Source organism: Oncorhynchus mykiss, chromosome 7 (assembly GCF_013265735.2).
Source record: "Oncorhynchus mykiss isolate Arlee chromosome 7, USDA_OmykA_1.1, whole genome shotgun sequence".
Classification (NCBI taxonomy): Eukaryota; Metazoa; Chordata; class Actinopteri; order Salmoniformes; family Salmonidae; genus Oncorhynchus; species Oncorhynchus mykiss.
Window position 1 is genome coordinate 51,271,514 of NC_048571.1, and position 27,750 is coordinate 51,299,263.

Below are 27,750 nucleotides of genomic sequence, written 5' to 3' on the forward strand. Positions count from 1 at the left end.
ACCGTGGGATACTGCCTTGGTGGAGAGAAAGTCCACTTCTCTGCTCAGCTGTATTTGTCTCAGAGGAACGTGGTGCACGAGAAACAAAGAATGATGTTGAACAGCAGTATGCTTTCTATTATCTCTCTGCCGTCCAAAGCTAGACCAATAAAACCCCAGAGACAAGTGCTGCAAATGTGTCTTTTTCATTTAGCATTAGCACAGCCAGCTGTGTCATGCAAATATGCTCGGCTGCTCCCTGTACTGATGGAGAGAAAGAGATTCAGTAGTCCTACTTCAAAATTGGCAATGAGATACAGTATGTATCTTTTTTTTGTCCATTGGTTACAAGTTTTATGCCTTTCTTAGACATCACGAGTGAGTGATGTATAATAAATGAGAGTTTCTGGAATTTAAATGTCTTAAAATAATATGTTTTAAGTGAGAATAGGCATAATCTGAAGCCAAAAAATAAAGGAAATTCACATGAGCATCACAATGCCTATTCTACCCAGGCTCTACCAAGGTTTCCAGCACACAACTTTGACCTACTACAGTAGCTATTTTGGTATTGTACTTCAAAATATGTGTATGCAGGTTGCTTACGATGAAAACCTTCTCAAATAGACTAATTCATGCTCTTAGAGGAGGTGCTTCCACAATAATGTGAGGTGTACTGCATACAAGATAAAGTATTAGATTCTTCACACACCACAGTATTATTCCATTACACTACCTTTTCATGCTTATTTTATTAAATGAAAGCAAGCTTCACTATTATACTTACAAGACCATCAGGCTTGATTGAGTTGTTTTGTCTTGTAGTAATGTGGTGTATGAATGTATTTCTTTATTTTAGCGATATATGTACAATTGTTTTTTTTAGCATTGGTCATTTTTATTTTTTTATCATTGGTCAGTAGGTGCCCAACATAACAACAGGTGGTGGTTTGTTGGACACAGTAGCTCAGATACAGCTAGATAGAGCCTGTCTACATTCCTGATTTCTGTAACTGTTAGCTTACCTAGGTAATATTGACATAAGCTCAGAACCACTTGTGTTTCAAACATGGTCCTGTTTTATCAATTGCTTTGCTGATCAATGGACAGTTCAGTCATGCTGACAACATATGTCACTTAAAGTTATGTATGTACTTCAAATTATTTTTGAGGTAAAGGATGGTGACACAACAATGATACAATATGTTTACAGCCCCATTATTTATATATATACACTACATGGACAAAGTATGTGGTCAACTGCTCGTTGAACATCACATTTGTCACGTCTACTCCCGCCCCTCCCCTCCAGTGTTCGACATCGGCAGTATGCTAACCATCGGTCCTGGGATCCATCATTACGCACACCTGGCATCAATCATTACGCGCACCTGCACATCGTCATGAGGCACACCTGAGCTCCATTACCTCACTTATTACCTCCCCTATATCTGGCACTCCCTTAGGTTCTTTCCCCAGTCAGTATTGTTCCTGTGTTTATGCGTAGACTATACTGTTGTCTTGTTCCATGTTTGTTGTTTTATTAAACATTTCACCTACACCTGCTTCTCGACTCTCAGCGTCTCCGTTACATCATTCCAAAATCATGGACATTAACATGGAGTTGGTCTCCCCTTTGCTGCTATAACATCCTCCACTCTTCTGGGATGGCATTCCGCTACATTTAATGTTGGAACATTGCTGCAGGACTTGCTGTAGGACTTGCTTCCAGTCAGCCACGAGCATTAGTGAGGTCGGGCACTGATGTTGGGCGATTGGGTCTAGCTCGCAGTTGCCATTCAAATTCATCTCAAAGATATTCTATGGAGTTGAGTTCAGGGCTCTGTGCAGGCCAGTCAAGTTCTTCCACACCAATCTCGACAACCCATTAATGTATGATCCTCGCGTTGTGCACGGGGACATTGTCATGCTGAAACAGGAAAAAGCCTTCCCCAAACTTTTGCTACAAAGTTGGAAGAACATACTCTTCTAGAATGTCATTGTATGCTTTTGCCGGGGACATTGTCATGCTGAAACAGGAAAAAGCCTTCCCCAAACTTTTGCTACAAAGTTGGAAGAACATACTCTTCTAGAATGTCATTGTATGCATTGTTCCAGTGAAGATTTCCCTTCACTGGAACTAAGGGGCCTAGCCCAAACCATGAAAAACAGCCTCAGACCATTATCCCTCCTCGACCAAACATTACAGGTAGCACTAGGTATTGGGGCAGATAGCGTTCTCCTGGCATCCGCTAAACCCAGATTCGTCTGTTGGACTGCTAGATAGTAAAGGGTGATTCATCACTCCAGAGAACACGTTTCCACTGCTCCAGAGTCCAATGGTTTTGAGCTTGACACCGCCCCAGCCAATGCTTGGCATTGCGCATGGTGATCCTGGGCCATGGAAACCCATTTCATGAAGCTCCCGACGAACAGTTCTTGTGCTGACGTTGCTTCCAGAGGCAGTTTGGAACTCAGTAGTGAGTGTTGCAACCGAGGACAGATGATTTTTACTCGCTACACTACGCTCTTCAACACTTGGCTGTCCTGTTCTGTGACCTTGTGGCTGAGCCGTTGCAGCTGAGCCGTTGTTGCTTCTAGACATAACACTGTAACGAATGAAAAACTGTTGAGAAACACCTGCAAAATACAAAGTCATTAGACAAGTACAAAACCCTTAAGAGAAATGATAGACATAATTACAAATCTGAAATTGGATCGGTGCTCTAAACCCTTGAATACTAAACTTCAGCTACAAATATCTTAAGTACACCACTGTCCAACTCCAGTAAAATAGCACACATGTCCTCATTTATAAATGGTAGTATAAATATTAAAACCGGTGAGAGAACTCACAGATTTGGATCAGAACATACATTTTAAGTATCGATAGTGTGCGAAGTACTGTCACACCCTGACCATATTTTGCTTTGTATGTTCTATGTTTTGTTTGGTCAGGGTGTGATCTGAGTGGGCATTCTATGTTGTGTGTCTAGTTTGTCTGTTTCTGTGTTTGGGCCTGATATGGTTCTCAATCAGAGGCAGGTGGTAGTCATTGTCTCTGATTGGGAGCCATATTTAGGTAGCCTGTTTGGTGTTGGGTTTTGTGGGTGATTGTTCCTGTCTTTGTGATTGTTACACCAGATACGTCTGTTTTCGGTTTTTCACATTTCTTGTTTTGTATATTGTTCATTTATCATCTTCATTAAAGATGTATCACAATAACCACTCTGCGTTTTGGTCCGCCTCTCCTTCAACAGAAGAAAGCCGTGACAAGTACCATGTTTACCGCATGCATTTTAATTGGAATAAGTTGTTTGTCAGTTCCACATGGGCCAGCTTGCATTTCTCTGTGAGAGGTGCATTCCCAGAATCCACCACTCTGCCATAAAGCACTGTTCCCAGGTAGTACCTTAGGGTTGGCGTACATCTCACAGATGAGTGCAACGACCCACGCAGGAGTACACACCACCACACTCACTGCCACTTGCCTGCCACTTCATGAACCCAAAGGCTCTTAAGAGCCACCTAATACATTAAAATAAGTGTGTGTGTGCATGTGTGTGTGTGTGTCGGTAGGGGTCTGTCAAAACTATAAACTAAATAATCATCTGGGAGGTGAACCCACCTCCAGCCATTACACTACAAACCCTGTTCTCAAAACACTGATTTATTGAAGCCTTTGTTAAAAAACAATTTTGTTTGTTTATTTCTCTTTCTTGGTTAAAATACAATAGTCTAAAACAGTTGATTTGTTGAAAACAGACTAATTTAATCGTGTACATTGTCTTCAGAAAGTATTCCTACCCCTTGACTTTTCCACATTTTGTTGGGTTACAGCCTGAATTCTGAATGGATTAAATATATGTATTTTTTCACCCATCTGCACACAATACCCAATAATGACAAAGTGAAAACATGTTTTAAAAAATGTTTGCAAATGTATTGAAAATGCAATACAGAAATATTTTTTACATAGGTATTCACACCACTGAGTCAATACTTTGTCGAAGCACCTTTGTCTAAGATTTTTCCACAATTGGATTGTGCAACATTTGCCCATTATTATTTTCAAAAATCTTCAAGCTCTGTCAAATTGGTTGTTAAATGTTACTGGAAAAGCATTTTCAGTTCTTGCCATAGATTTTCAAGCAGATTTAAGTCAACATTCTTTCGGCCACTGTCTTCTTGGTAAACAACTTGTAACGGTAGATCTCCTAAGGATCGGACCAAGATGCAGCGTGTTAAGTGTCCATAACTTTAATCAAAGAAAGCATTGAACACTGAATACAAAAATAACAAAAGAAACGTGAAGAAACGAAACTGAAACAGTACCGTGTGGTGACAAACACTGACACGGAAACAAACACCCACAAACCAACAGTGAAACCCAGGCTACCTAAGTATGATTCTCAAACAGAGACAACTAACGACACCTGCCTCTGATTGAGAACAATACTAGGCCGAAACAGAAACCAAACATAGAAAAACAAACAGACTGCCCACCCCAACTCACGCCCTGACCATACTAAATAAAGACAAAACAAAGGAAATAAAGGTCAGAACGTGACACAACTATAGTGTAGATTTAGCCTGGGAATCACTTTTTTTTATGCGCGATGCATTTAACAATGCAACAACCAATAATGGAACAGAAAACTTTGTAAATTATGTAATCAAAGGCAGATCTTGCATGTTTTAGTGAGTAAACACACAGTTTACTATTTGTTTGTGAATAGAGCGATTGTGTGATATGGAAATCCAGCGTAAGGTTTTGTGTGTGATGGTAGTGTCAGCTTGCTCATGCTCTCCTTGCTTAAAGTTTTTGTTGTGAAACTGGTCAATAGTTCCCTATTCATGAGAACAAGGTGTATGCACCTAATGTTGCCATGTCAAGTTTTCTGCTGTGCAGCCAGTCCGTGAGTATTGTATCCTCGCCAGGGTCTGTACACACACTCACACTTAACGCATGGACACACACACACACACACACACACACACACACACACACACACACACACACACACACACACACACACACACACACACACACACACACACACAGGAACACAACACACATGTGCAGTACACCCACACATACTACACATGCTCACACATCCTGTCTCTGACACATACAGTATTTTTTACATTGTAGATTAATAGTGAAGACATCAAAACTATGAAATAACACATATGGAATCATGTAGTAACCCAAATAGTTTTCAACAAATCAAAATATATTTTATGTTTGAGATTCTTCAAGGTAGCCACCCTTTGCCTTGATGACAGCTTTGCACACTTTTGACATTCTCTCAACCAGCTTCACGAGGTAGTCACCTGGAGGTTTATCCAAACTTTTGACTGGTACTGTACACAAACATATATTAATAAGACGAATCAGTGCATTGAGTCACTGTGAACACAACCACAAAGCCTGATCAATTACAGCTGTAATGGTGTGCTGCCTGAGACACCCACAGAATGAGCATGTCAATTAGTACAAAGACTAAATGAACATGCTATCAGCCTAACCCCCCGCCACAAGCTCAGCGGTACCAGACATCAAGCTGTGTTTTAGTATTCTTAAACACTATTGAACTACTATTAATGTATGTGCCATACTATTCCATTCTCTATGTTGTTGGTATTCTTGAATACCATTTTAAAAGGGTATGTTTTCTGTAGGTGGTGCTTAATCTATCTGTGAAGGAGTTTCTTATGTTTCCACACTTCAATGTCTCGCTTTATAAGTGGATTACAATTGTGGAAGTGGCCAGAGCTGTTTTATGTGGGCAATCTCATTTTTGGGACATTATCCACATTTTAGCTGAGAGGTAAAAGCCTCCATTCACAGAACCTGTCGATAGTAGTTACACATGGCAAAGGTAGAGCTGGGTTGGACCTGGGAGTGAGCCAGTGGCACACTGGTAATGAACCATAGATGGATTCCTGTGATGAGAGTGCCGCTGTGGGTGCTGGAGCACCGTTCCAATACTACTTTCATGATTTATCCTTCCTGCCTCCCAGTCTCTACCTCAAAGTAATCATTAATCAGACTGGATTGGCTAAAACTAAGATGTGGAATCCTTGATTTTCTTATCTCATTAGATCAGTGATCACTTCAAGAAAGGGAAGAGCATCCTCCTGAGTGGTGCAGGGGTCTAAGACACAGCATCGCAGTGCTAGCCGTGCCACTAGAGATTCTGGATTCGAGTCCAGGCTCTGTCGCAGCCGGCTATGACCGGGAGACCCATGGGGCGGCGCACAATTGGCCCAGCGTCGTCCGAGTTAGGGGAGGGTTTGACCTGCAGGGATGTCCTTGTCCCATCGCACACTAATGACTCCTGTGACTGGCCGGGTGCAGTGCACTCTGACACGGTTGCCAGGTGCACAGTGTTTCCTCCGACACATTGGTGCGGCTGGCTTCCTGGTTAAGTGGGCATTGTGTCAAGAAGCAGTGCTGCTTGTTTGGGATGTGTTTCGAGGGACGCATGGCTCTCGACCCTTGCCTCTCCTGAGTCCGTACTGGAGTTGCAGTGATGAGACAAGACTGTAACTAACAACTGGATACCACGAAAAAGGGGCAAAAAATAGATTTAAAAAAAAAAGGGAAGAACAATAATGTTTTTTACAAGTGCCCCCTCTAGAGGGCTAAGCTACAATAAACCAATCTAATGTTTCTCGCCGCTGTAACGGCTTTCTTCCTGGGAAGGAGAGGCGGACCAAAACGCAGCGTGGTTAGGGTTAAACATCTTTAATAAAGACGAATACCGAGAAAACACTACAAATATACAAAACAATAAATGTGAAAACCGAAAACAGTCCTGTGTGGTGAAACAAACACAGACACGGAAATAATCACCCACAAAATCCCAACACAAAAACAGGCTACCTAAATATGGTTCCCAATCAGAGACAATGACTAACACCTGCCTCTGATTGAGAACCATATCAGGCCCAAACACAGAAACAGACAAACTAGACACACAACATAGAATGCCCACCCAGCTCACGTCCTGACCAACACTAAAACAAGGAAAACACACAAGAACTATGGTCAGAACGTGACAGCCGCAACCAAGTCTGCTCTGATTTTTTTTGGGGGGTGGAACCATCCGACTGGGCACGAACTGGTTGAATCACCATTGTTTCAATGTAATTTCAACGTTGTTTCAATGTAATCAACTTATTGTGACATGGAATCTATGTGGAAAATACATAGGATTTGAAAAAAGTCAACAATGTAAACTTTGTCAGGTGGGTTAAATTTCAACCACAGCACCATGTCACCATGTTGACCAAATTTCAACATAGACAAACATTGTATAAAATATGTCTAATTTGTATCTTTAAAACAACGTCAGACCTTCAACATTATCTCCACTATCAGAAAAAAAACTATAGGCTGGGCAGCACCTCTTACTGGAGAGTTTATCTATCTACATCTTCCCTTTCGTCTCCCATCCAGGGTTTTAACCAAGCTCTACTTAGCCACAGTATGATATTTGTTGGTGACTATTACCAATGTGCTATCGTGGGAATGATTGTTGAGAGATCTCCACTTAAAAACTGAATAGATTCACTGATTCCCAGTTCAATAGGTCTAGGGTTTCAAGCTCTGGATAATTTCAAATTGAATGGTATTTAATGATGTTGAATTGTGTTTGGTTGATCAACACAACCCAATATCAACATTTGAAAGAGATGTATCCTATGCTTGGATAGTTGTGCCACTTAGTCTGGCTTAGTCTGACTTAGTCTGGCTTTAAATCCAGTTTGACTACAAATGCATTATTTATATGTTGGATTCACATCTCCATCTCAACCAAAAATCTTGGTTGTTTAAAGTGTTATTTTTTTGTTTAAAGTATTGTTATTTAAAGTGTATTTAAAGTGTAAATTGATTTAGTCCTATTCTTTAACTTTGGTTGAGATAAAATGTTGGTTTAGATGGAGATGTGGATCCACTATAAGTCTGATCAATGTATGATCCAATAGACTGGAATCGCCTGAGTCCTAAAGAATGCAGAAGACGTCGTGCAAAGAGAACATAATCAAATAAAAATAGTTTTCCTACAAATTCTGGAAGTTTGTCTACTCTTAGCGACTGTAGTTAGTGCTGGCTGTTGCTGTCCTGTACAGTAGTAGACAGAGATAAATAATGAATTTGTCATCAAACTTTAACAAAAGCCAGACGAAGTAAATGGCACAGATGGAACTGTTAAGACAGAAGATAAATCTCCTTCAAATGTTTTTTTTTTTTTTTTTTAATGTATTCTTTATTTAACTAGGCAAGAACAAATTCTTATTTGCAATGACAGCCTTTACAATTTTGATATTTGGTTGAGTTGACAACCAAACACAATTCAATATCACTTTTGAAATACAATAAATAGCCTATTAACTTGTTGACAGGTTTACAAATGAAACAGTATGTTGGATTGACGTCTCCAACGTAAACAAAAATAAAAGTAGAGAATGGGATTAATGCCAGTGGCTCAGATGGAACTATCCAAGCTGAAGATGCATCTCCTTTAAACGTTGATATTTGGTTGCGTTGTCAACTTTTGCAATATAGTAAATTACCTAAAGTTAAGGCTATCTTACAAGCTATTGTAACATTCAACCTTAAAATGAGTAACACATCCATGGCCATATTTTGAGGTTACTGTAACTAGGCCTGTACATTCCTTTTTATTTAATCATATAAAGCATGTTCAAGATAGCATGCATAGATTGTTGCAGGTCTGTGGAGATCTTCACTATTGCTGTAATAATATGCACGGCATCTCAAACAGCATTGATCACTTGCACCATGTACTTTAAATATTATCTCAACTGCAATCCAGGTCATTTGCTTCCGCTATTAGATGAAGCACAGTGATAACACATGAAACGGTTGTATAAATAAAATATATCTGACATTGTATTCCCATTTGAACTTTGCTGTGGTTTTCAATGGTTGAAAGCATAGTGATAGCACATTGGAAACTCAACTAACTTTTGGCGGTATTTAGGAGTTGGTGATCGTTGATCAACGTCTCAACCAAATATTACCCAATTATCCAGGTTGATATTATGCGGTGTATCCAGTGGGATTACTCTAGAGGAGCGGCACTGCCACATGACTGAAAGCTCCGAACTTATAACCTCTACAATAGAAAACTATTTTTATGAATTATTTATTTTATTTGGGGCAAATATTCATTTTAAAATGGCAGCTTCCTTTCAAAAAGGCAAGAGTAAGAGAAAATAGGAGAGAGAATAGGGGATTAGACATGTCTGTGTTTGTTTCTTCCCTTCTTTTGTGCTTGTGTTAGTGCATGTCCCTTAATAAAGCCACATGATGTTGCTGCTGAGCATTCACGTACCTCCGCTTTTATGTGCAGGCCTGTGTGTGTGTGGGTGGGTGTGCACGTGCACAGATGAGCACTTGCGCTCCTTTGATGGCTGTCAGTAATCTGGGATTACACATCCATTTGATGTCTTACGGACATTATGCAACTGCCTGGGAGAGCCTGTCTTTTTGCCCTGCCCTCTATGTAAGAGGAGAGGAGAGAGAGTGATGTGTGGACGACGAAAGAGAGAGAGATATGGTTGCCCTCCTGGTGCCCTCTCTCTTCTCTGAGACTGTTTTCCTGACCAATATGCTCAGTAGTCACACATTAAATACACTCCATTGGAAGCTGGAATGGTGATGGCTTTTTCCCTGATGGTGATTAGGGAGATATGTTCCTTGATTTGCAATGGCCGACCCCCTTTGAATGATTCAGAGCTATTTCAGACCTCACCAACTGCCGAAAAACACTAATTAACGTTGCCCAGAGAGAGAGAGAGAGAGAGAGAGAGAGAGAGAGAGAGAGAGAGAGAGAGAGAGAGAGAGAGAGAGAGAGAGAGAGAGAGAGAGAGAGAGAGAGAGAGAGAGAGAGAGAGAGAGAGAGAGAGAGAGAGAGAGAGAGAGAGAGAGAGAGAGAGAGAGAGAGAGAGAGAGAGAGAGAGAGAGAGAGAGAGAGAGAGAGAGAGAGAGAGAGAGAGAGAGAGAGAGAGAGAGAGAGAGAGAGAGAGAGAGAGAGAGAGAGAGAGAGCTTGAAAAAAAAAGCTTGGCTTTATCTGGCCAGGTCGCAGTTGCAAATTAGAACTTGTTCTCAACTAGCCTACCTGGTTAAATAAAGGTGAAATAAAATAAATAAATAAAAACATAGAGGCTACATCAGGGCTGCCCAACCCTCTTCTTGGAGATCTACCGTCCTGTGGGTTTTCAGTCCAACCCTAATTTAACACACCTGATTCTACTAATTAGCTGCTCAACAAGACCTTAACTAGCTGAATCAGATACTCTAAATTAGGGTTGGACCGAAAACCCACAGGACGAGGGTTGGGCAGCCCTGGGCTACATCATCCATCATCCATCATCTCCCTCCTTTCCATGTCCCAGTTTTCCCAGTGGGTAGCCATAGTGGCTGCAAAAACAGCGTCATATATGATAGGTGAAGTATGTTGCAGCGTGAACACTCATGACTGAGTAATGTTTTTGTAGCTCACAGATGGCAGGCATAGAGATGGCCTCCACTAACACCAGACCCTAAGTTGACATGTCCACTGCTTTCTCCTCTCTCCAGTAGTGGTGTGTGGGTAAAATCACATGTTACAACCAAAGTTTTGTGATAATTGCTTTGTTTGCTCTATAATCTGTTAGTTCATATGCCTTGACACAGTGATATATAGGCCTAAGGCAGAGACAATAAGATATCACAGAGGCAGAATATATTCAACCACACCTTTGTTTCATCACAAAACCGTAGAGCAACCTCTGTCTGGTGAAGACCACAAAGCATATTGCATGTAATGTAATATTGCATGTACTGTCATACAGTACACACTTTTATTTTTTGTTGTCCTAGGCTACCTGGATTAAGTGCTTGCTCACTAGCCTAACTTCCGTTCATGGGCAATGTTAGCTAGTTAACATTAGCCTTCCACATTTTCTAATTTTAGCTAGCTAGTTAGCCAGCCACTGGAGGACAACAACACATCGAGATGCAGCAATTCAAGTTGTTTTTGTCAATGACGTATGCTCTCAATGTGATGTGATTGGAGTGAAGCCAAATCCAAACTTGCTTCCCTAGGCACTTTTTTTTGGTGCACCAGGACCATTCACAGTTAAGCTCACTCAGTTAAGCTCAACACTGATTGGCTATTATTTTTTATATTTTTTTATCAAGGGAGGCCAAATGCTCGCTGGCTTCCCTTGCCTTCAAGGCTGCAACAATGTCATACTCTTTATGATCAGACAGCATCAGATAGAAGGCCTACACATACAGAGACAGAGGGATGCTGTTTTATTCGCAGAGATGCTTTCTCCGATGAGATACATTCAACCTCTTACGAATTGAAGGAAAATTATGAAACACAGAGACGAAAGACAAATAATTTGATAGAATTTATGTATTTTTTTCTTGGTCAAGTTTTTGGGGAAGTCTGGTTTCCCTTGGCGTCCATGAATACATGCCACTGGCTCTCTTCCTCTTTCACAATCTTCCTATGTTCTATAGGATTGAGGTCAGGGCTTTGTGATGGCCACTCCAATACATTGACGTTGTTGTCCTTAAGCCATTTTTCCACAACTTTGGAAGTATGCTTGGGGTCATTGCCCATTTGGAAGACCCATTTGCAACCAAGCTTTAACTTCCCGACTGATGTCTTGAGATGTGGCTTCAATACAGCCACATGTATTTATTTATTTTACCTTTATTTAACTAGGCAAGTCAGTTAAGAACAAATTCTTATTTCCTCATGAAGCCATCTATTGTGTGATGTGCTACAGTCCCTCCTGCAGCAAAGAACCCCCACAACCAGATGCTGCCACCCCCGTGCTTCACGGTTGTAATGGTGTTCTTCGGCTTGCAGCCTTCCCCCTTTTTCCTCCAAAACATAACGATGGTCATTATGGCCAAATAGTTATATTTTTGTTTCATCAGACCAGAGGACATTTCTCCAACAAGTACGATCTTTGTCTCCATGTGCAGTTGCAAACCGTAGTCTGGCTTTTTAATGGCGGTTTTGGAACAGTTTCTTCTTCCCTACTGAGGGGCCTTTCAGATTATGTTGATATAGGACTTTTTACTGTGGATATATATACTTTTGTTTTCTCCAGCATCTTCACAAGGTCCTTTGCTGTTGTTCTGGGATTGATTTCCACTTTTACGTCCATCTCTAGGAGACAGAACGCGTCTCCTTCCTGAGCGGTATGACGGCTGCTTGGTCCCATGGTGTTTATACTTGCGTACTATTGTTTGTACAGATGAACGTGGTACCTTCAGGCGTTGGAAATTGCTCCCAAGGATGAACCAGATTTTTTTTCTAAGGTCTTGGCTGATTTCTTTTGATTTTCCCATAATGTCAAGCAAAGAGGCACTGAGTTTGAAGGTAGGCCTTGAAATACATCCACAGGTACACCTCCAATTGACTCAAATTATGTCAATTAGCCTACCAGAAGCTTCTAAAGCCATGACCTCATTTTCTGGAATTTTCCAAGCTGTTTAAAGGCACAGTCAACTTAGTGTATGTAAACTTCTGACCCACCGGATTTGTGATACCGTGAATTATAAGTGAAATAATCTGTCTGTTAACAATTGTTGGACAAATTACTTGTGTCATGAACAAAGTAGATGTTCTAACCGACTTGCCAAAACTATAGTTTGTTTACAATCAATTTGTGGAGTGGTTGAAAAACGAGTTTTAATGACTCCAACCTAAGCTTATGTAAACTTCCGACTTCAGCTGTATTATAAGGAATTGCACCCTGTAGTGTATATTCTTGTTTGTGAGGTAATGTGAAAATGCATGCATTTAAAATATTGTAAGCTGGAGCCTGTTTGGGTACCAAATGTAGTTCTGTAGGCAACAGAGACATTAAGATGTGGCAATGATCATCAGAGAGACCAGGGCCCTGTTTCCCAAAAGGCATCTTAAGGCTAAATTAATCTTAGAACCATAGAATCTTATTCTAACGATTTACTTAACCTTAAGAGACTTTTGGGAAACCGGGCCCAGGGTAAAATAACTCTGAAAAGCTGTGATAGGGAGAGAAATAGAGACTAACTTCTTAAATGACAGCCTAGGGAATTATCAGCATTGGTCCAGTTTCCTAGAGGACCAGGACTCTTTGTCATGTGTCCACCCCCATACAGAGCCCTCTGTGTGGGAGTAAACACAGCCCGGCTCCCGGAGACATGAAAAGAGGATTGTACCTCAGACACACACACACACACACACACACACATATATACACACACACACACACACACACACACAATATGCTCATATGCATGCGCACACACACACATACGCACACACAACTAATGGGGACTCTGTTTCAGTGGGGGTCCGTCAGTCACAACCCACGCACATGCAGGCCCAGTGGGCTTCTGGGTCTGTGAGCATTGTCTTCTGGCCACGCTCGGGGTGCTAATGATGGGAGGAAATGTACTGTAACGTTAGATGAACAATAATACATACACAGGACATGCTCACTTAAGCGATACAAGGCACGTGCCAGGCACAGACATACAGACCATGCTTAAACTCTTATGAACACAAACAAACACACACACACACACACTGAAAAAACATGACTTAATCCGCATTTAAGTATGTACAATATACAGTTAATGTCTGTACAAAACATCCATAATACATCCTACATTACATTGATGAGAGTACTATACACACACATAATGTCATATTTGCACTGTGAACCTGTAAAGAGCCTTTTCAGGAGTCAGTGCTGGTTGTGACCAGCTGGCTCAGTAAAACAATCATTCAAGGGAATATTCCATCCTGTGCCAGAGATGATTAGATTCATGCCATTAAAGTGGTGCATTACATAAACCCTCAGCCTGATGTTAGCTGGCTTGGGGGCTTAGGGCCAATGGTGCTGCTTCATGAATGGATTGTAGTGGACAGTAAAACATGGGAGAGGACTTTAGTTAATGAGAAGAGACTATGTTACCTTGTTGAACCACTGGTGTTTATTTGTAAGTGGAACACAGTCTAAACTCTCTGAGTTGCTTATACACTTTGGGAAGGGAGATGACTACATTTCTTTATTGTATTATATAAAATATTTGGGGAATTATGACTTTGCTATTACAGTTTTTTCCAACTGCTTACACACAAAATCTTTTCATGTCACACAATTTTTGAAACCTCTCACTCAAAGTGCAAAACTACACACCAAATGTGAAAAACCATAAGCTATTTCTCAGCCTTTGACTCAGTTGTCAATTGCATAAAACACTGTTTTCAAAATACTACACACAATTCTCAACCTAAAATACAAAAATCTAACAGGAAGTGACTTGCTTTCCTTTTCCAAACACAACCAATCAAAATGCTACACTTATTCACCAGGTCACACACACACTCCACACATGTGCAAACACTAATAGCTTAACGGATCACTAACCAATCACTGCTTTACTGTAGTATAGGCCTATAAATAGGTCAAAGGTCAGATTACCTGTTTTGAACAATGGATGCCAACAATGGACAGAGAGCAAGAGGAGTAGGAGGGAGAGGAAGAGGACGAGGGCAAAGAAGAGAAGGAAGGAGAGGCATCTCTAATGAGATTAGGGCAAAATTTGTTGATCATGTGATCAACCACGGTTTGACCATGAGAGAAGCTGGACTGAGAGTCCAGCCCAATTTGAGTCGATTTACAGTGGCGTCCATAATTCAAACCTTCAGAAATGAGAACAGGTATGCAACTATCTAATGACTATTTTAGCATTACAGTAATGTACTGTAAAATACGTATGACGTCATAGTATTGCATAAACATTTGTATCTCTAAGCCATCCATTTACTGCACTGCATTGAATGAATAAGGTTGGTTATCATGCTGCTCTACATTTTTTTGTACATTGTTTACAGTTCCTATGCTGAACACATACTGTGTTTGAATTCTGTACAGAGTGGAAAGGCAAAGACATCATGGAGGATGAGGACGCTTGTTTACAGATGTACAAGAGACTGCAATTATAAATATGGTCTATGTGGGGACATAGAGGTTGCCTCTGTCCAAGGTTGGATACGCCATGCTAGGAGATTCTTCCCTTGATGTTTGGCAAGAGAAAACCTATCTTGTGATGTGGACGAAGTATCGTGGCCAGACTCAGGCCGGAGAAGAGATGAAGCGTAGCTTAGCACTGGTGACTGCCCCACTGGTGACTGTTTCTACATTGCATTGGTGTTTACAGTGTACTTGTTACCCCTCTCAGCAGATTACTTTCACTGTAGAACATTGTATTGAAATGTAGATATAAGCCTATGAAAGACCAAAGAGCTTTAGATTTAGAACAACAGTGTCTACATGGTATATCCAAAAATGTACTATTATGAAAGCAGTGTTTGCCATTTGATGCAAATGCTTCATTCTGACATGTGTTTATGGCATTTTGAATGCAGTGTTACATTTTGAAGGAGATGTGAGGCATTTTGCATTTTGTGTGTGCAGTTTTGTGAATTGTGTGTAGAGTTTTGAAAAAAAGGAGACAGTTTTGAAAAACGTATGTAAGCAGTTGGAAAAAACTGTCATCTAAAGGTGAGAACACAGCGTCAAATGTCAAATAGCAACATGATCTCATGCACATATATACTGTACCCAAGGGTTTGGAATATGGAGTGTTCTCTTCCTGGTCATCTAATGTTTGGAGTGTGCCTGTTTGCTCTGTGTCTGTTCATGAATAAAAGGCTGGCAGAAGAGGCATGTGTATAAACTGACGCAGTGTGCCAAACTCCAGTCAGAACACTGACCTTTTCCTTAGTAATTCCCTGGTATTAGTGTGTTGGTGTGTGTAGTTTCTGGACTGCTGCCATGGCTGGCCGGCCTCTCAGTCTGATAGGCATCTATAGTGAACCCCAAGGGTTTTCCCTCACTGTCTTAGGAGGAAGTGCATATTACACAGACACACCCATCTATTTTTGTACAAAGTGCCAATCTTAAAAATATTACAAATATTTACACAAAGGCATGTGCCTGATTTCTTGTACTGACCTCGCAGTTAATTTAATTAGAGGTCACTGACTTAAAAAAAAAAACATGTAGGCCCAAGGTTGATGGATTCAAATGTCAACCAATACAATTTAATGCTTCATTAAGCACATGCGATTCCTGCGGGAATTCACTCTTTAGACGGACCGTGCAGTATGGAAACTGTAGACAGACAGACCATTATAGCGCCTATTCTCACCCACTCTTGTTGTGAGTGAATGAGATTTCTCTTAAGAGAAAACAATGACATGTTATCTTTGTAGTGTACACTTGAACCAGGAGGGTCACAATTACCTATGTTCCAAATACACCCACAATTACCATAGTAAACCTGGATCTGAAAGCACTACATAGGGGAAGGTGATATGGAGAAAAATACTTGCCCTCAGATTCTGCCAAATTCAGTCCTCTGATATCTGTGGGGTTTGGAGTCAGGAGTCAAGGATCTGAATTGATTAAAGTGTGTTTGGACAACTATTTCACATCAACTCCAAAACCCGAATGCACATCTGCCCCTCCTACCCCAACCCCAAGCCCTGGCAGGACATATTTCCCCTGATTCCTCTTAATGGAGTGGATGATTCCTAGAATTTAGCAGCTGGACTATAGATTATTTGCGTAGCAGCAGTCCTGTTACATTTGTATGTGTGTCTGCCTTTTTCTTAAACCAGTGTAATATGGAAGTAATAATACGGTGGACATATTGTTTACTGCCTCTCACCATGTTTCACACATCGGCATGGGGGGCTGTGTTTTATCAGGGTATAGATGTAGAATGTGCTTATTTTATTGTCAGTGTGTGTGTTGCTATTTTCTGGTATACAGCTTAGCCTCCAGCTCTCCTTTGTGTGTTGAGAGCAGAGCTAGAGTGGATTAAGCATTTTTTAGGGATTACTGGTGCTACAGATAATTTAACCCACAGTCAGGTGCATATAGGTAGAGAGAATGAAGCGAAAGGACAGTATACAGCTGCCTACAGGATCAACTGAGGCCGTACTACCAATATCTGGTCTTTACTGTGGCCTCACCGTGGGTCTATAAAACAAATGGCTACTGATCATCCTCCGTTCACTCACACCAGAGTGTAAGTGGAGGAGAGAGTAGAGGGATGAGGACAGGTTAGAGGTGTGAGAGGAAGCGAGAGTGTTCCAGGATGGATGGATGGGTTGATGAGTTATTGTGAAGTTCTCTGTTGTGCTGCTCAGGTCACACCTTCTGTGACTGTATATTGTGCCAGGAGAGTATGTGATACTGTAGTTCACCCCAGACATGCTGTCTACTCCGTGTCTGCTCCACTGTCTGATGAACTATATGGGTCTGATTGCGACAGGCATCTGGAGGTGAGAGGTTGGCTGGCGTTCAGTCTTCATTAAACCCTGTGGCCCAGCTGGTCTGCTGAGACATCTTTCTCATCCAAATATGGGCTATTTATCAGTACTTGGCAGAGAGGTGAATGGGGTTGGGAAGGGTGAGGATCCACAGCTGATGATGGGTGTTTCGTTTAGTTTATTAGGATTACTCTTCCTGGGGTCCACATAAATGTACAAATACATGACATGTACAACTCCAGTTGAGGCTTAGGCCTAAGATAATGCTCTGAACCAATTACAATACTTTTGTTTTTAGATGTATTTAAGACCAGTTTATTGTTAATTAACCCTTCTGACACTGACTGTAACTCCTTGCTAAGAGTTTCAGTGAGCTCACTGGTTGTAGGTGCTGATGTGTAGAGTGTGAAATCATCAGCATACATATTCATATTATCTTATTTTAAGACAAGTGACAAATAATTTGTAGATATAGAGAAGAGTAACAGTCCAAGGCAACTACCCTGAGGGATACCACACTGTACATATCTGATGTTAGAGAAGCTTCCATTGAAGAACACTCTCTGGGTTCTATTGGATAAGTAACTCTCCAACCATGTGATGGTAGGTGATATAAAGCCATACAAATTATGATCAGTATCATCAAATGCTACACTGAAATCGAACAATACAGCTCCAACTATCATCTTGTTATCCATTTATTAATCATCAGACATCTGAGTCAGTGCAGTACAAATGTAGTGGCCTTTCTTATATGCATGCTGAAAGTCCGTAGTTAACTTGTTCTTTGAAAAATAGCATTGTATTCGGCGCAGGTGTCAAAGTTTGATTTGATTTGTATTGGTTCAAACACAATTTGCTCCATCAGTTTACTAAGAACAGGCAGCAGCTGTTAGAGCCAACAAAGGGTGCTTTACTAATTTTAGGTAGTGGAATTACTTTAGCTTCCTTCCACGCCTGTGGACACACAGACTCCTTTAGGCTTTGGTTAAATACAATGCAAATAGGGGTGGCAATATAGTCTGCTGCCATTCACAATAGTTTCCCATCAAGGTTGTCTTTACCTGGTGGCTTATCTTTATTGATGGATAACCATTTTTTCCACCTCTTCCACACAAACTTGACCAAATTTAAAACAGCAATCCTTCTCTTTCATGATTAGAGCTTTAGATCTTCAATACACAAAGATGATTGTTCACTGTTCAATGTTGTAATTTCATTGAACTTATTGGCTATATCAAAAGATTTTGTTATAAATGACCCATCAACTTCAATGAATGATGGAGATTCATTGTTTTTTTTTGCCCATAATATATTTTAAGGTGTTCAAGTATTTTTCCATAGTTTTTATGTAAATTATCTTGTTTTGATAATATCATTTGTTTTTTAAAATTAAGTTTAGTCACAAAATGTCTCAATTGACAGTAAGTCAACCAATCAGCTGAGCAGCCTGACTTGTTTGACACTTTTTTTGCATAATTTCTTTGAACCATAAAATGTCTATTAGTGAAGATATGATCAATACAAGTGGATGTCACAGATCCAACACTATTGTTATACACTGTAGCTAGTTGAGTTATAACCTGGGTCATGCTACAGGCATTAATCACAGTAAGAAGCTTTCTATTGAGAGGAGAACTAGATGATAACCAGTCAATGTTCAGGTCACCAAGAAAATGTTTCTCTATTAGTATCTAACATCAGACACATATACTCCAGATACTGACAGTTTGCACTTGGTGGTCTATAGCATTACCCTAAAAGAAGAGGCTTCCGATGAGGCAGGTGAACCTGCAACCACAGCACTTATTTTTAAAACTTTTATTCAGGGAAGCCCAATAGAGACCCAGGGTCTCATTCGCAATGGTGCCCTGAGTGCCCACATTATCACAGTCAAAGAAAATTAACATTCCAAATAAAATAAGAAGAATAAAGACACAAATAAACTACTAGGTTTACAATATTACAATTTCAACAATTAAACCATTTACAATTAATCAAAATAACTACAATCCTCAATTAATGAATTTAACACCAGAGTCCTGAATGGCCCTAGTGGCACCAGAGAATCAAGACGCAAGGAATTCTGCAGGTTAATCCAGCAATGGGGGGCAATACAACTAAAGGTGTCAAGGCTCAGGAGAAGACCCAGACAGTTTCGAAGTAACACAAGTGTATTACAAAAACGGGGGCAGGCAAGCAACATGTCAAGGTCATGCAGAGGTCAGTAGTCCAGAGCAGAGTCCGAAAGGTACTCATAGGTCAGAAATCCAGGGTGGTGTGACAAGGTACAGAATGACAGACAGGCTCAGCATCAAGCAAGGCAGAATGGTCAAAAAACGGAAAAGCTAGAAAACAGAAACTAGAGACAGAAAGGAGCGCGGAGAAAAACACTGGTAGGCTTGACAAAACAAAACAAACTGGCAACAGACAAACAGAGAACACAGGTATAAATACACTGGGGAAAATTAAGAAGACGGGTGACATCTGGAGGGGGTGGAGACAAGCACAAAGACAGATCAGGGTGTGACAAAAGGAGGATTTACCTAAATTGGTCAAGACCAGAGGGACCTTGAGTTAACCAACCCTGTGAGCGGGTTTGGTAGCACATTCTTTAATACTTCAGCAAAAAAATTATGTAAGTTGGTAGCTTGTGTAGTAGAGCTTTGTAAACATAAAAGGGTAATGAAGGGATCTACAGGACTTTATTGAGTACCAGCCAACCTTTTAATAGAGGATACAGTGGTGAGTATTAAAACTGTTACCTGTGATAAAGTGAATGGCACTATGGTAGACGACATCCACTTAATTTGTCATGAGATCCTCTCTGACCTTTACAGGAATATCCCTCTGAATATATTCAGTAACACCTCCCCTGCAGACATTCCTGTCTCAACGGTGCTGTCTAAGTAAGTCTCAGAAATTGCTAATATATTAATATTATCTAAGATTAGCAAATTACTCATCTCATTAACTTTGTTTCTGAGGCTACATATATTTATATGAGCTAACTTTAACCCTTTCTTTGGTAGCTTATCTAAATCTGAACTCATATTGATAATAGGTTTTATTTGGAGTGTGTGAGTAGAGCTCACTAGATCTCAGAAAACTGTTGAGATTCTCTACATGGTGGATGGTGGATAAATGAGGATGGCTACTGTACAGAGTACTTTTAATCATCACCCTCATTTCAGGGTTTTAGTATAGCCCTCGGCAGAGAGGCTACAGTGCCTTGCGAAAGTATTCGGCCCCCTTGAACTTTGCGACCTTTTGCCACATTTCAGGCTTCAAACATAAAGATATAAAACTGTATTTTTTTGTGAAGAATCAACAACAAGTGGGACAAAATCATGAAGTGGAACGACATTTATTGGATATTTCAAACTTTTTTAACAAATCAAAAACTGAAAAATTGGGCGTGCAAAATTATTCAGCCCCTTTACTTTCAGTGCAGCAAACTCTCTCCAGAAGTTCAGTGAGGATCTCTGAATGATCCAATGTTGACCTAAATGACTAATGATGATAAATACAATCCACCTGTGTGTAATCAAGTCTCCGTATAAATGCACCTGCACTGTGATAGTCTCAGAGGTCCGTTAAAAGCGCAGAGAGCATCATGAAGAACAAGGAACACACCAGGCAGGTCCGAGATACTGTTGTGAAGAAGTTTAAAGCCGGATTTGGATACAAAAAGATTTCCCAAGCTTTAAACATCCCAAGGAGCACTGTGCAAGCGATAATATTGAAATGGAAGGAGTATCAGACCACTGCAAATCTACCAAGACCTGGCCGTCCCTCTAAACTTTCAGCTCATACAAGGAGAAGACTGATCAGAGATGCAGCCAAGAGGCCTATGATCACTCTGGATGAACTGCAGAGATCTACAGCTGAGGTGGGAGACTCTGTCCATAGGACAACAATCAGTCGTATATTGCACAAATCTGGCCTTTATGGAAGAGTGGCAAGAAGAAAGCCATTTCTTAAAGATATCCATAAAAAGTGTGGTTTAAAGTTTGCCACAAGACACCTGGGAGACACACCAAACATGTGGAAGAAGGTGCTCTGGTCAGATGAAACCAAAATGTAACTTTTTGGCAACAATGCAAAACGTTATGTTTGGCGTAAAAGCAACACAGCTGAACACACCATCCCCACTGTCAAACATGGTGGTGGCAGCATCATGGTTTGGGCCTGCTTTTCTTCAGCAGGGACAGGGAAGATGGGTAAAATTGATGGGAAGATGGATGGAGCCAAATACAGGACCATTCTGGAAGAAAACCTGATGGAGTCTGCAAAAGACCTGAGACTGGGACGGAGATTTGTCTTCCAACAAGACAATGATCCAAAACATAAAGCAAAATCTACAATGGAATGGTTCAAAAATAAACATATCCAGGTGTTAGAATGGCCAAGTCAAAGTCCAGACCTGAATCCAATCGAGAATCTGTGGAAAGAACTGAAAACTGCTGTTCACAAATGCTCTCCATCCAACCTCACTGAGCTCGAGCTGTTTTGCAAGGAGGAATGGGAAAAAATGTCAGTCTCTCGATGTGCAAAACTGATAGAGACATACCCCAAGCGACTTACAGCTGTAATCGCAGCAAAAGGTGGCGCTACAAAGTATTAACTTAAGGGGGCTGAATAATTTTGCACGCCCAATTCTTCAGTTTTTGATTTGTTAAAAAAGTTTGAAATATCCAATAAATGTCGTTCCACTTCATGATTGTGTCCCACTTGTTGTTGATTCTTCACAAAAAAATACAGTTTTATATCTTTATGTTTGAAGCCTGAAATGTGGCAAAAGGTCGCAAAGTTCAAGGGGGCCGGATACTTTCGCAAGGCACTGTAGTAGTGGAAAGGTCATGTTGAACTCTGAACCTTGACCCCATCAAGGGTAATCACTACATGGCTTCCTGGAGTTGCCTGTGAAATGGTGACCACGGTAAAAGTAACTTGGGACAGCTGTGGGAGGGGACAGATGGGGGAGGAGGTCCAGGGGTGGGTTGGTGGGCGTGGCTTTAGACATTCGTGTCATGGACAGAAGAGAAACCGAGACACACTGCTCCCTCATTACTTCTGATCGGGGCGGGGCCAATCTGCTCTACTTATTGCCTGTTTGTTTGTCTTGTGTAGAGGACAAAGGAGAGAGACCACATGAAGGGAGCATTGATAATACATTTGAATGAGTTACAGTATCTTGTTCCTTGCCAAAATGGTGACAGAACGGTTGGCTGCCCTCGCCTCTCTTCCTCTAAACATGTTGCGACTGTGTGGTAAAGACTTTGATAAATGATAGACGTTGTTTGGGTGATTATCCTCAATCAACATCACATTCCTAGATAGGACCTAAAAGTTTCATTATGGCTGTACTGCCTCGTGTCACCTCGTCTATGCTGCATCACTTTCTCTATCCTCCCAGTTAGACCTGCTCTCTTGTCTATCTCTGCTTCTACCAGCCTGTGTGTTTAGCTTGGGATGGAGAGAGACTGGCCAGTTTATTAGGTACACCCATCTATTACCTGTTCGGACCCCCCTTTTGACTCCAGAACAGCCTGAATTATTTTGGGTCTGGAAACGTTGCTCAATTGGTATCAAAGGACCTAACGTGTGCCAGGAAAATGCTCCCCACACCATTACACCACCGCCACCGGCCTGTACCGTTGACAACAGGCAGGATGGGGCCATGGACTCATGCTGCTTACGCCAAATCCTGACTACCATCAGCATGACGCAACAGGAACCGGGATTCATCAGACCAGGTGATGTTTTTCTACTCCTCAGTTGTTTAGTGTTGGTGATCGCTTTCTCACTGGAGCCACTTCTTCTTGTTTTTAGCTAATAGGAGTGGAACCCGATGTGGTCGTCTGCTGCAATAGCCCATCCGTGACACCGACCGACGAGTTGTGCGTTCCCCAATGGCGTTATGCACTCCCTGTTGTACTGCACTGTTATTTGCTTATTTGTGGCCTGTCTGTTAGCTTGCAAGATTCTTGCCATGAACGGTCCGTGGACCTCTCATCAATGAGCGGTTTTTGCCCAAAGGACTGCTGCTGACTGGATGTTTTTTGTTTGTCGCACCCTTCTCGGTAAACCCTAGACATCGTGTGTGATAAGCTCATGAGGCCAGCCGTTTCTGAGATATTGGAACTGGCGTGCCTGGCACCAACGATCATGCCACGCTCATAGTCGCTTAGGTCACTCGTTTTGCCCATTCTAATGTTCAATCTAACACTAACTGTATGCCTGTATGCCTGTCTGCCTGCTTTATATAGCAAGCCACGTTCACATGACTCACTGTTTGTCTGTAGGAATGAACAATTTTCATGATGCGTTACTCTGGACCCTGATCTCTCTTTTGAAGAACATATCAAAACCATTTCAAGGACAGCTTTTTTCCATCTACGTAACATTGCAAAAATCAGAAACTTTCTGTCCAAAAATGACGCAGAAAAATGTATCCATGCTTTTGTCACCTCTAGGTTAGACTACTGCAATGCTCTACTTTCCGGCTACCCGGATAAAGCACTAAATAAACTTCAGTTAGTGCTAAATACGGCTGCTAGAATCCTGACTAGAACCAACAAATGTTATCATATTACTCCAGTGCTAGCCTCCCTATACTGGCTTCCTGTCAAAGCAAGGGCTGATTTCAAGGTTTTACTGCTAACCTACAAAGTATTACATGGGCTTGCTCCTACCTATCTCTCTGATTTGGTCCTGCTGTACATACCTACACGTACGCTACGGTCACAAGACGCAGGCCTCCTAATTGTCCCTAGAATTTCTAAGCAAACAGCTGGAGGCAGGGCTTTCTCCTATAGAGCTCCATTTTTATGGAACGGTCTGCCTACCCATGTCAGAGACGCAAACTTGGTCTCAACCTTTAAGTCTTTACTGAATACTCATCTCTTCAGTGGGTCATATGATTGAGTGTAGTCTGGCCCAGGAGTGGGAAGGTGAACGGAAAGGCTCTGGAGCAACGAACCGCCCTTGCTGTCTCTGCCTGGCCGGTTCCCCTCTTTCCACTCGGATTCTCTGCCTCTAACCCTATTACAGGGGCTGAGTCACTGGCTTACTGGGGCTCTCTCATACCGTCCCTGGAAGGGGTGCGTCACCTGAGTGGGTTGATTCACTGATGTGGTCATCCTGTCTGGGTTGGCGCCCCCCCCCCCCCCCCCCCCCCCTTGGGTTGTGCCGTGGTTGAGATCTTTGTGGGCTATACTCAGCCTTGTCTATCGATGGTAAGTTGGTGGTTGAAGATATCCCTCTAGTGGTGTGGGGGCTGTGCTTTGGCAAAGTGGGTTGGGTTATATCCTTCCTGTTTGTCCCTGTCCGGGGGTGTCCTCGGATGGGGCCACAGTGTCTCCTGACCCCTCCTGTCTCAGCCTCCAGTATTTATGCTGCAGTAGTTTATGTGTCGGGGGGCTGGGGTCAGTTTGTTGTATCTGGAGTACTTCTCCTGTCCTATTCGGTGTCCTGTGTGAATTTAAGTGTGCTCTCTCTAATTCTCTCTTTCTCTCTTTCTTTCTCTCTCTCGGAGGACCTGAGCCCTAGGAACATGCCCCAGGACTACCTGACATGATGACTCCTTGCTGTCCCCAGTCCACCTGGCCGTGCTGCTGCTCCAGTTTCAACTGTTCTGCCTTATTATTATTCGACCATGCTGGTCATTTATGAACATTTCAACATCTTGGCCATGTTCTGTTATAATCTCCTCCGGCACAGCCAGAAGAGGACTGGCCACCCCACATAGCCTGGTTCCTCTCTAGGTTTCTTCCTAGATTTTGGCCTTTCTAGGTAGTATTCCTAGCCACCGTGCTTCTACACCTGCATTGCTTGCTGTTTGGGGTTTTAGGCTGGGTTGCTGTACAGCACTTTGAGATATCAGCTGATGTACGAAGGGCTATATAAATAAATTTGATTTGATGAACGGGGTGGTGTAACTAATAAACTGTCCACATTTGCACAAGTAACTTGCGCAGTATTACTGTGGCAACATCAGTCCAAACTCATTTCCTATCTATGTTTGAACATCTTTAATGCACAATCATTTATTTATAGCACATATATCAGTCCTGTTGCCGTGTGATAATAGGTTTTTTCCATACAGCGATTGCACCACTAAAACATTTTTATGCAAAAAAACTCCTCATTGTTACTGTCAGTTAAGAGACCCCAGTTTTTAAAATGTTGGTGAGGGCTGTAATCCAGAATTAATGTGGCATTTCTTTTGTCTTAAAAGCACTGTGAAGTTTACAAATAAAGATGTGGATGGGTCGTTCCATGAAATGAGTAACCTTTGCATCCCTTTTGATATTTCAAGTAGAAATTGTGCAGCAATATTGCATTTTAAAAGCCTGTTCAATTAAGTGCCCTTCAATATAGACCACATGGAGAATTCAATAAATCCTATTTTTTAAACACTTGCTAATGTGGCAAGATTCTGCATTTGAAATCCTATGACACAGGATGATTTTAACCCCCAAATTTCTCCCAAGTTTTCACGATGATTGTAAAGACCTAGTTATTTTGTTGCTTTGACAAAGACATTTCTGAAGATTATTATTTATTTGATGCAGTGGTGTAAAGTATATAACAAAAAATACTTAAAGTTCTACTTAAGTATTTTTGGTGGGTATCTGTACCTTACTTGACTATTTATATTTTTTACAACACTACTTTACTTCACTACATTCCTAAAGAAAATGATGTACTTTTTACGCCATACATTTTCCCTGACACCCAAAAGTACTATTTACATTTTGAATGCTTAGCAGGACAGGAAAATGGTCAAATTCATGCACTTATCAAGTGAACATCCCTGGTCTTCCCTACTGCCTCTGATCTGACGGACTCACTAAAGACACGCTTCGTTTTGTAAATGATGTCTGCGTGTCCTCCTGGCTATCCGTAAATAAAAATGGCCACATCTGGTTTGCTTAATATAAGGAAATTATTTATACTTTTACTTTTGATACTTAAATATATTTTAGCAATTACAAATTACTTTCGATACATAAGTATATTTAAAAAATAATAATTTTAGACTCTTACTCAAGCAGTATTTTACTGGGTGACTTTCACTTTTACTTGAGTCATTTTCTATTAGTGTATCTTTAGTTTTACCCAAGTATGACAATTGGGTACTTTTCCCACCACTTATTTATGTTATTAGTGATTCCTGTCCCTTATTTTAATTAAGTTCAACAATGTCAAGTGAACTGAAATCTCGTTTTAACGTGGTGAAACTATTCCTTTATAAACATTTTTGAAAATAAACATCTAATAGTCAAATCATAGTGTTAAAGCAGGTGAGCTGGTTCTACTCTTTTTGGCCATGTTCTGGTGTTTTGTGGTAGAAACCTAAGCGGGTCGAGCATAACACGTCCAACCCTGTTACCTACATCTAGACAGACTAGAAATGTGCTTCCATTTCCACTGTCACTAGGGGATTTTTGTTTGATTTAAGATGCAATCGTCAACCCTGCTACTTTATTTGGCACTTAACAGGCATTTACTATAGTATGATTTTTATTTATTTACCTTCTTGTGATGGAAAATATGTGTTTTATTAAGTTGCCTATGTGCCCTTTACGACAGAATGTAACCATTTGGTCAAATCTGAAGTTTTTTTTCTTACAAAGTTACACATCTTAAAAAGCACCGAATTGGTGGAACAACCCGGATGTTAAAAACGGCATGAGATAGAACCAGGAAATTTGTAATTGGTAATGGGAGGACTGAGCTATGAGTGCTGGGACTGGGGCTGCGCAGGGCAGTTTTAATTTAGCACTGAAGAAGAAAGATCTATGCATGCAAAGAGGATCCAAAAAGAGGAGTTGTGTTAAGTGAAGAAATATATATATATTTTTTTACTGTATATTCAACATTGATATAAACTTATTCATTTTATGAGGGGACTGACAATAAATGTTTGAAGTGAAGTAATATGAAACCTGTGAGCTAACTTAATGTTACCATGATTCCTATTACTCTGTTGTTTCCCTCTATATTGACTGACTTCTGTCTGTCTGTCTGTCTGTCTGTCTGTCTGTCTGTCTGTCTGTCTGTCTGTCTGTCTGTCTGTCTGTCTGTCTGTCTGTCTCCTCTCTCAGATCAGTAAGCAGCAGTTACAGACAGTGAAGGAGCGTTTCCAGGCTTTCCTCAGTGGTGACACCCAGATAGTGGCAGACGAGGCCTTCATCAATGCAGTCCAGAGCTACTATGATGTGAGGCCCTACTCTCTCTCTGTGTGTGTGTGTGTGTGTGTGTGTGTGTGTGTGTGTGTGTGTGTGTGTGTGTGTGTGTGTGTGTGTGTGTGTGTGTGTGTGTGTGTGTGTGTGTGTGTGTGTGTGTGTGTGTGTGTGGGTGGGGGTTTTAAATAGTCCT

At 41.2% G+C, this 27,750-nt stretch overlaps 1 protein-coding gene across 12 annotated transcripts in view; it reads left to right on the forward strand.

The window, feature by feature from the left end:
• LOC110528964 (calcium-dependent secretion activator 1) overlaps positions 1-27,750 on the forward strand; it is a 166,227-nt gene that overhangs the window by 19,391 nt on the left and 119,086 nt on the right. For all 12 annotated transcript variants that reach the window (XM_036983470.1, XM_036983471.1, XM_036983472.1 and 9 more), the window contains exon 2: positions 27,477-27,590. In XM_036983470.1, coding sequence (XP_036839365.1) covers positions 27,477-27,590 — 114 coding nt within the window. The remainder of the gene's footprint in view (positions 1-27,476; positions 27,591-27,750) is intronic.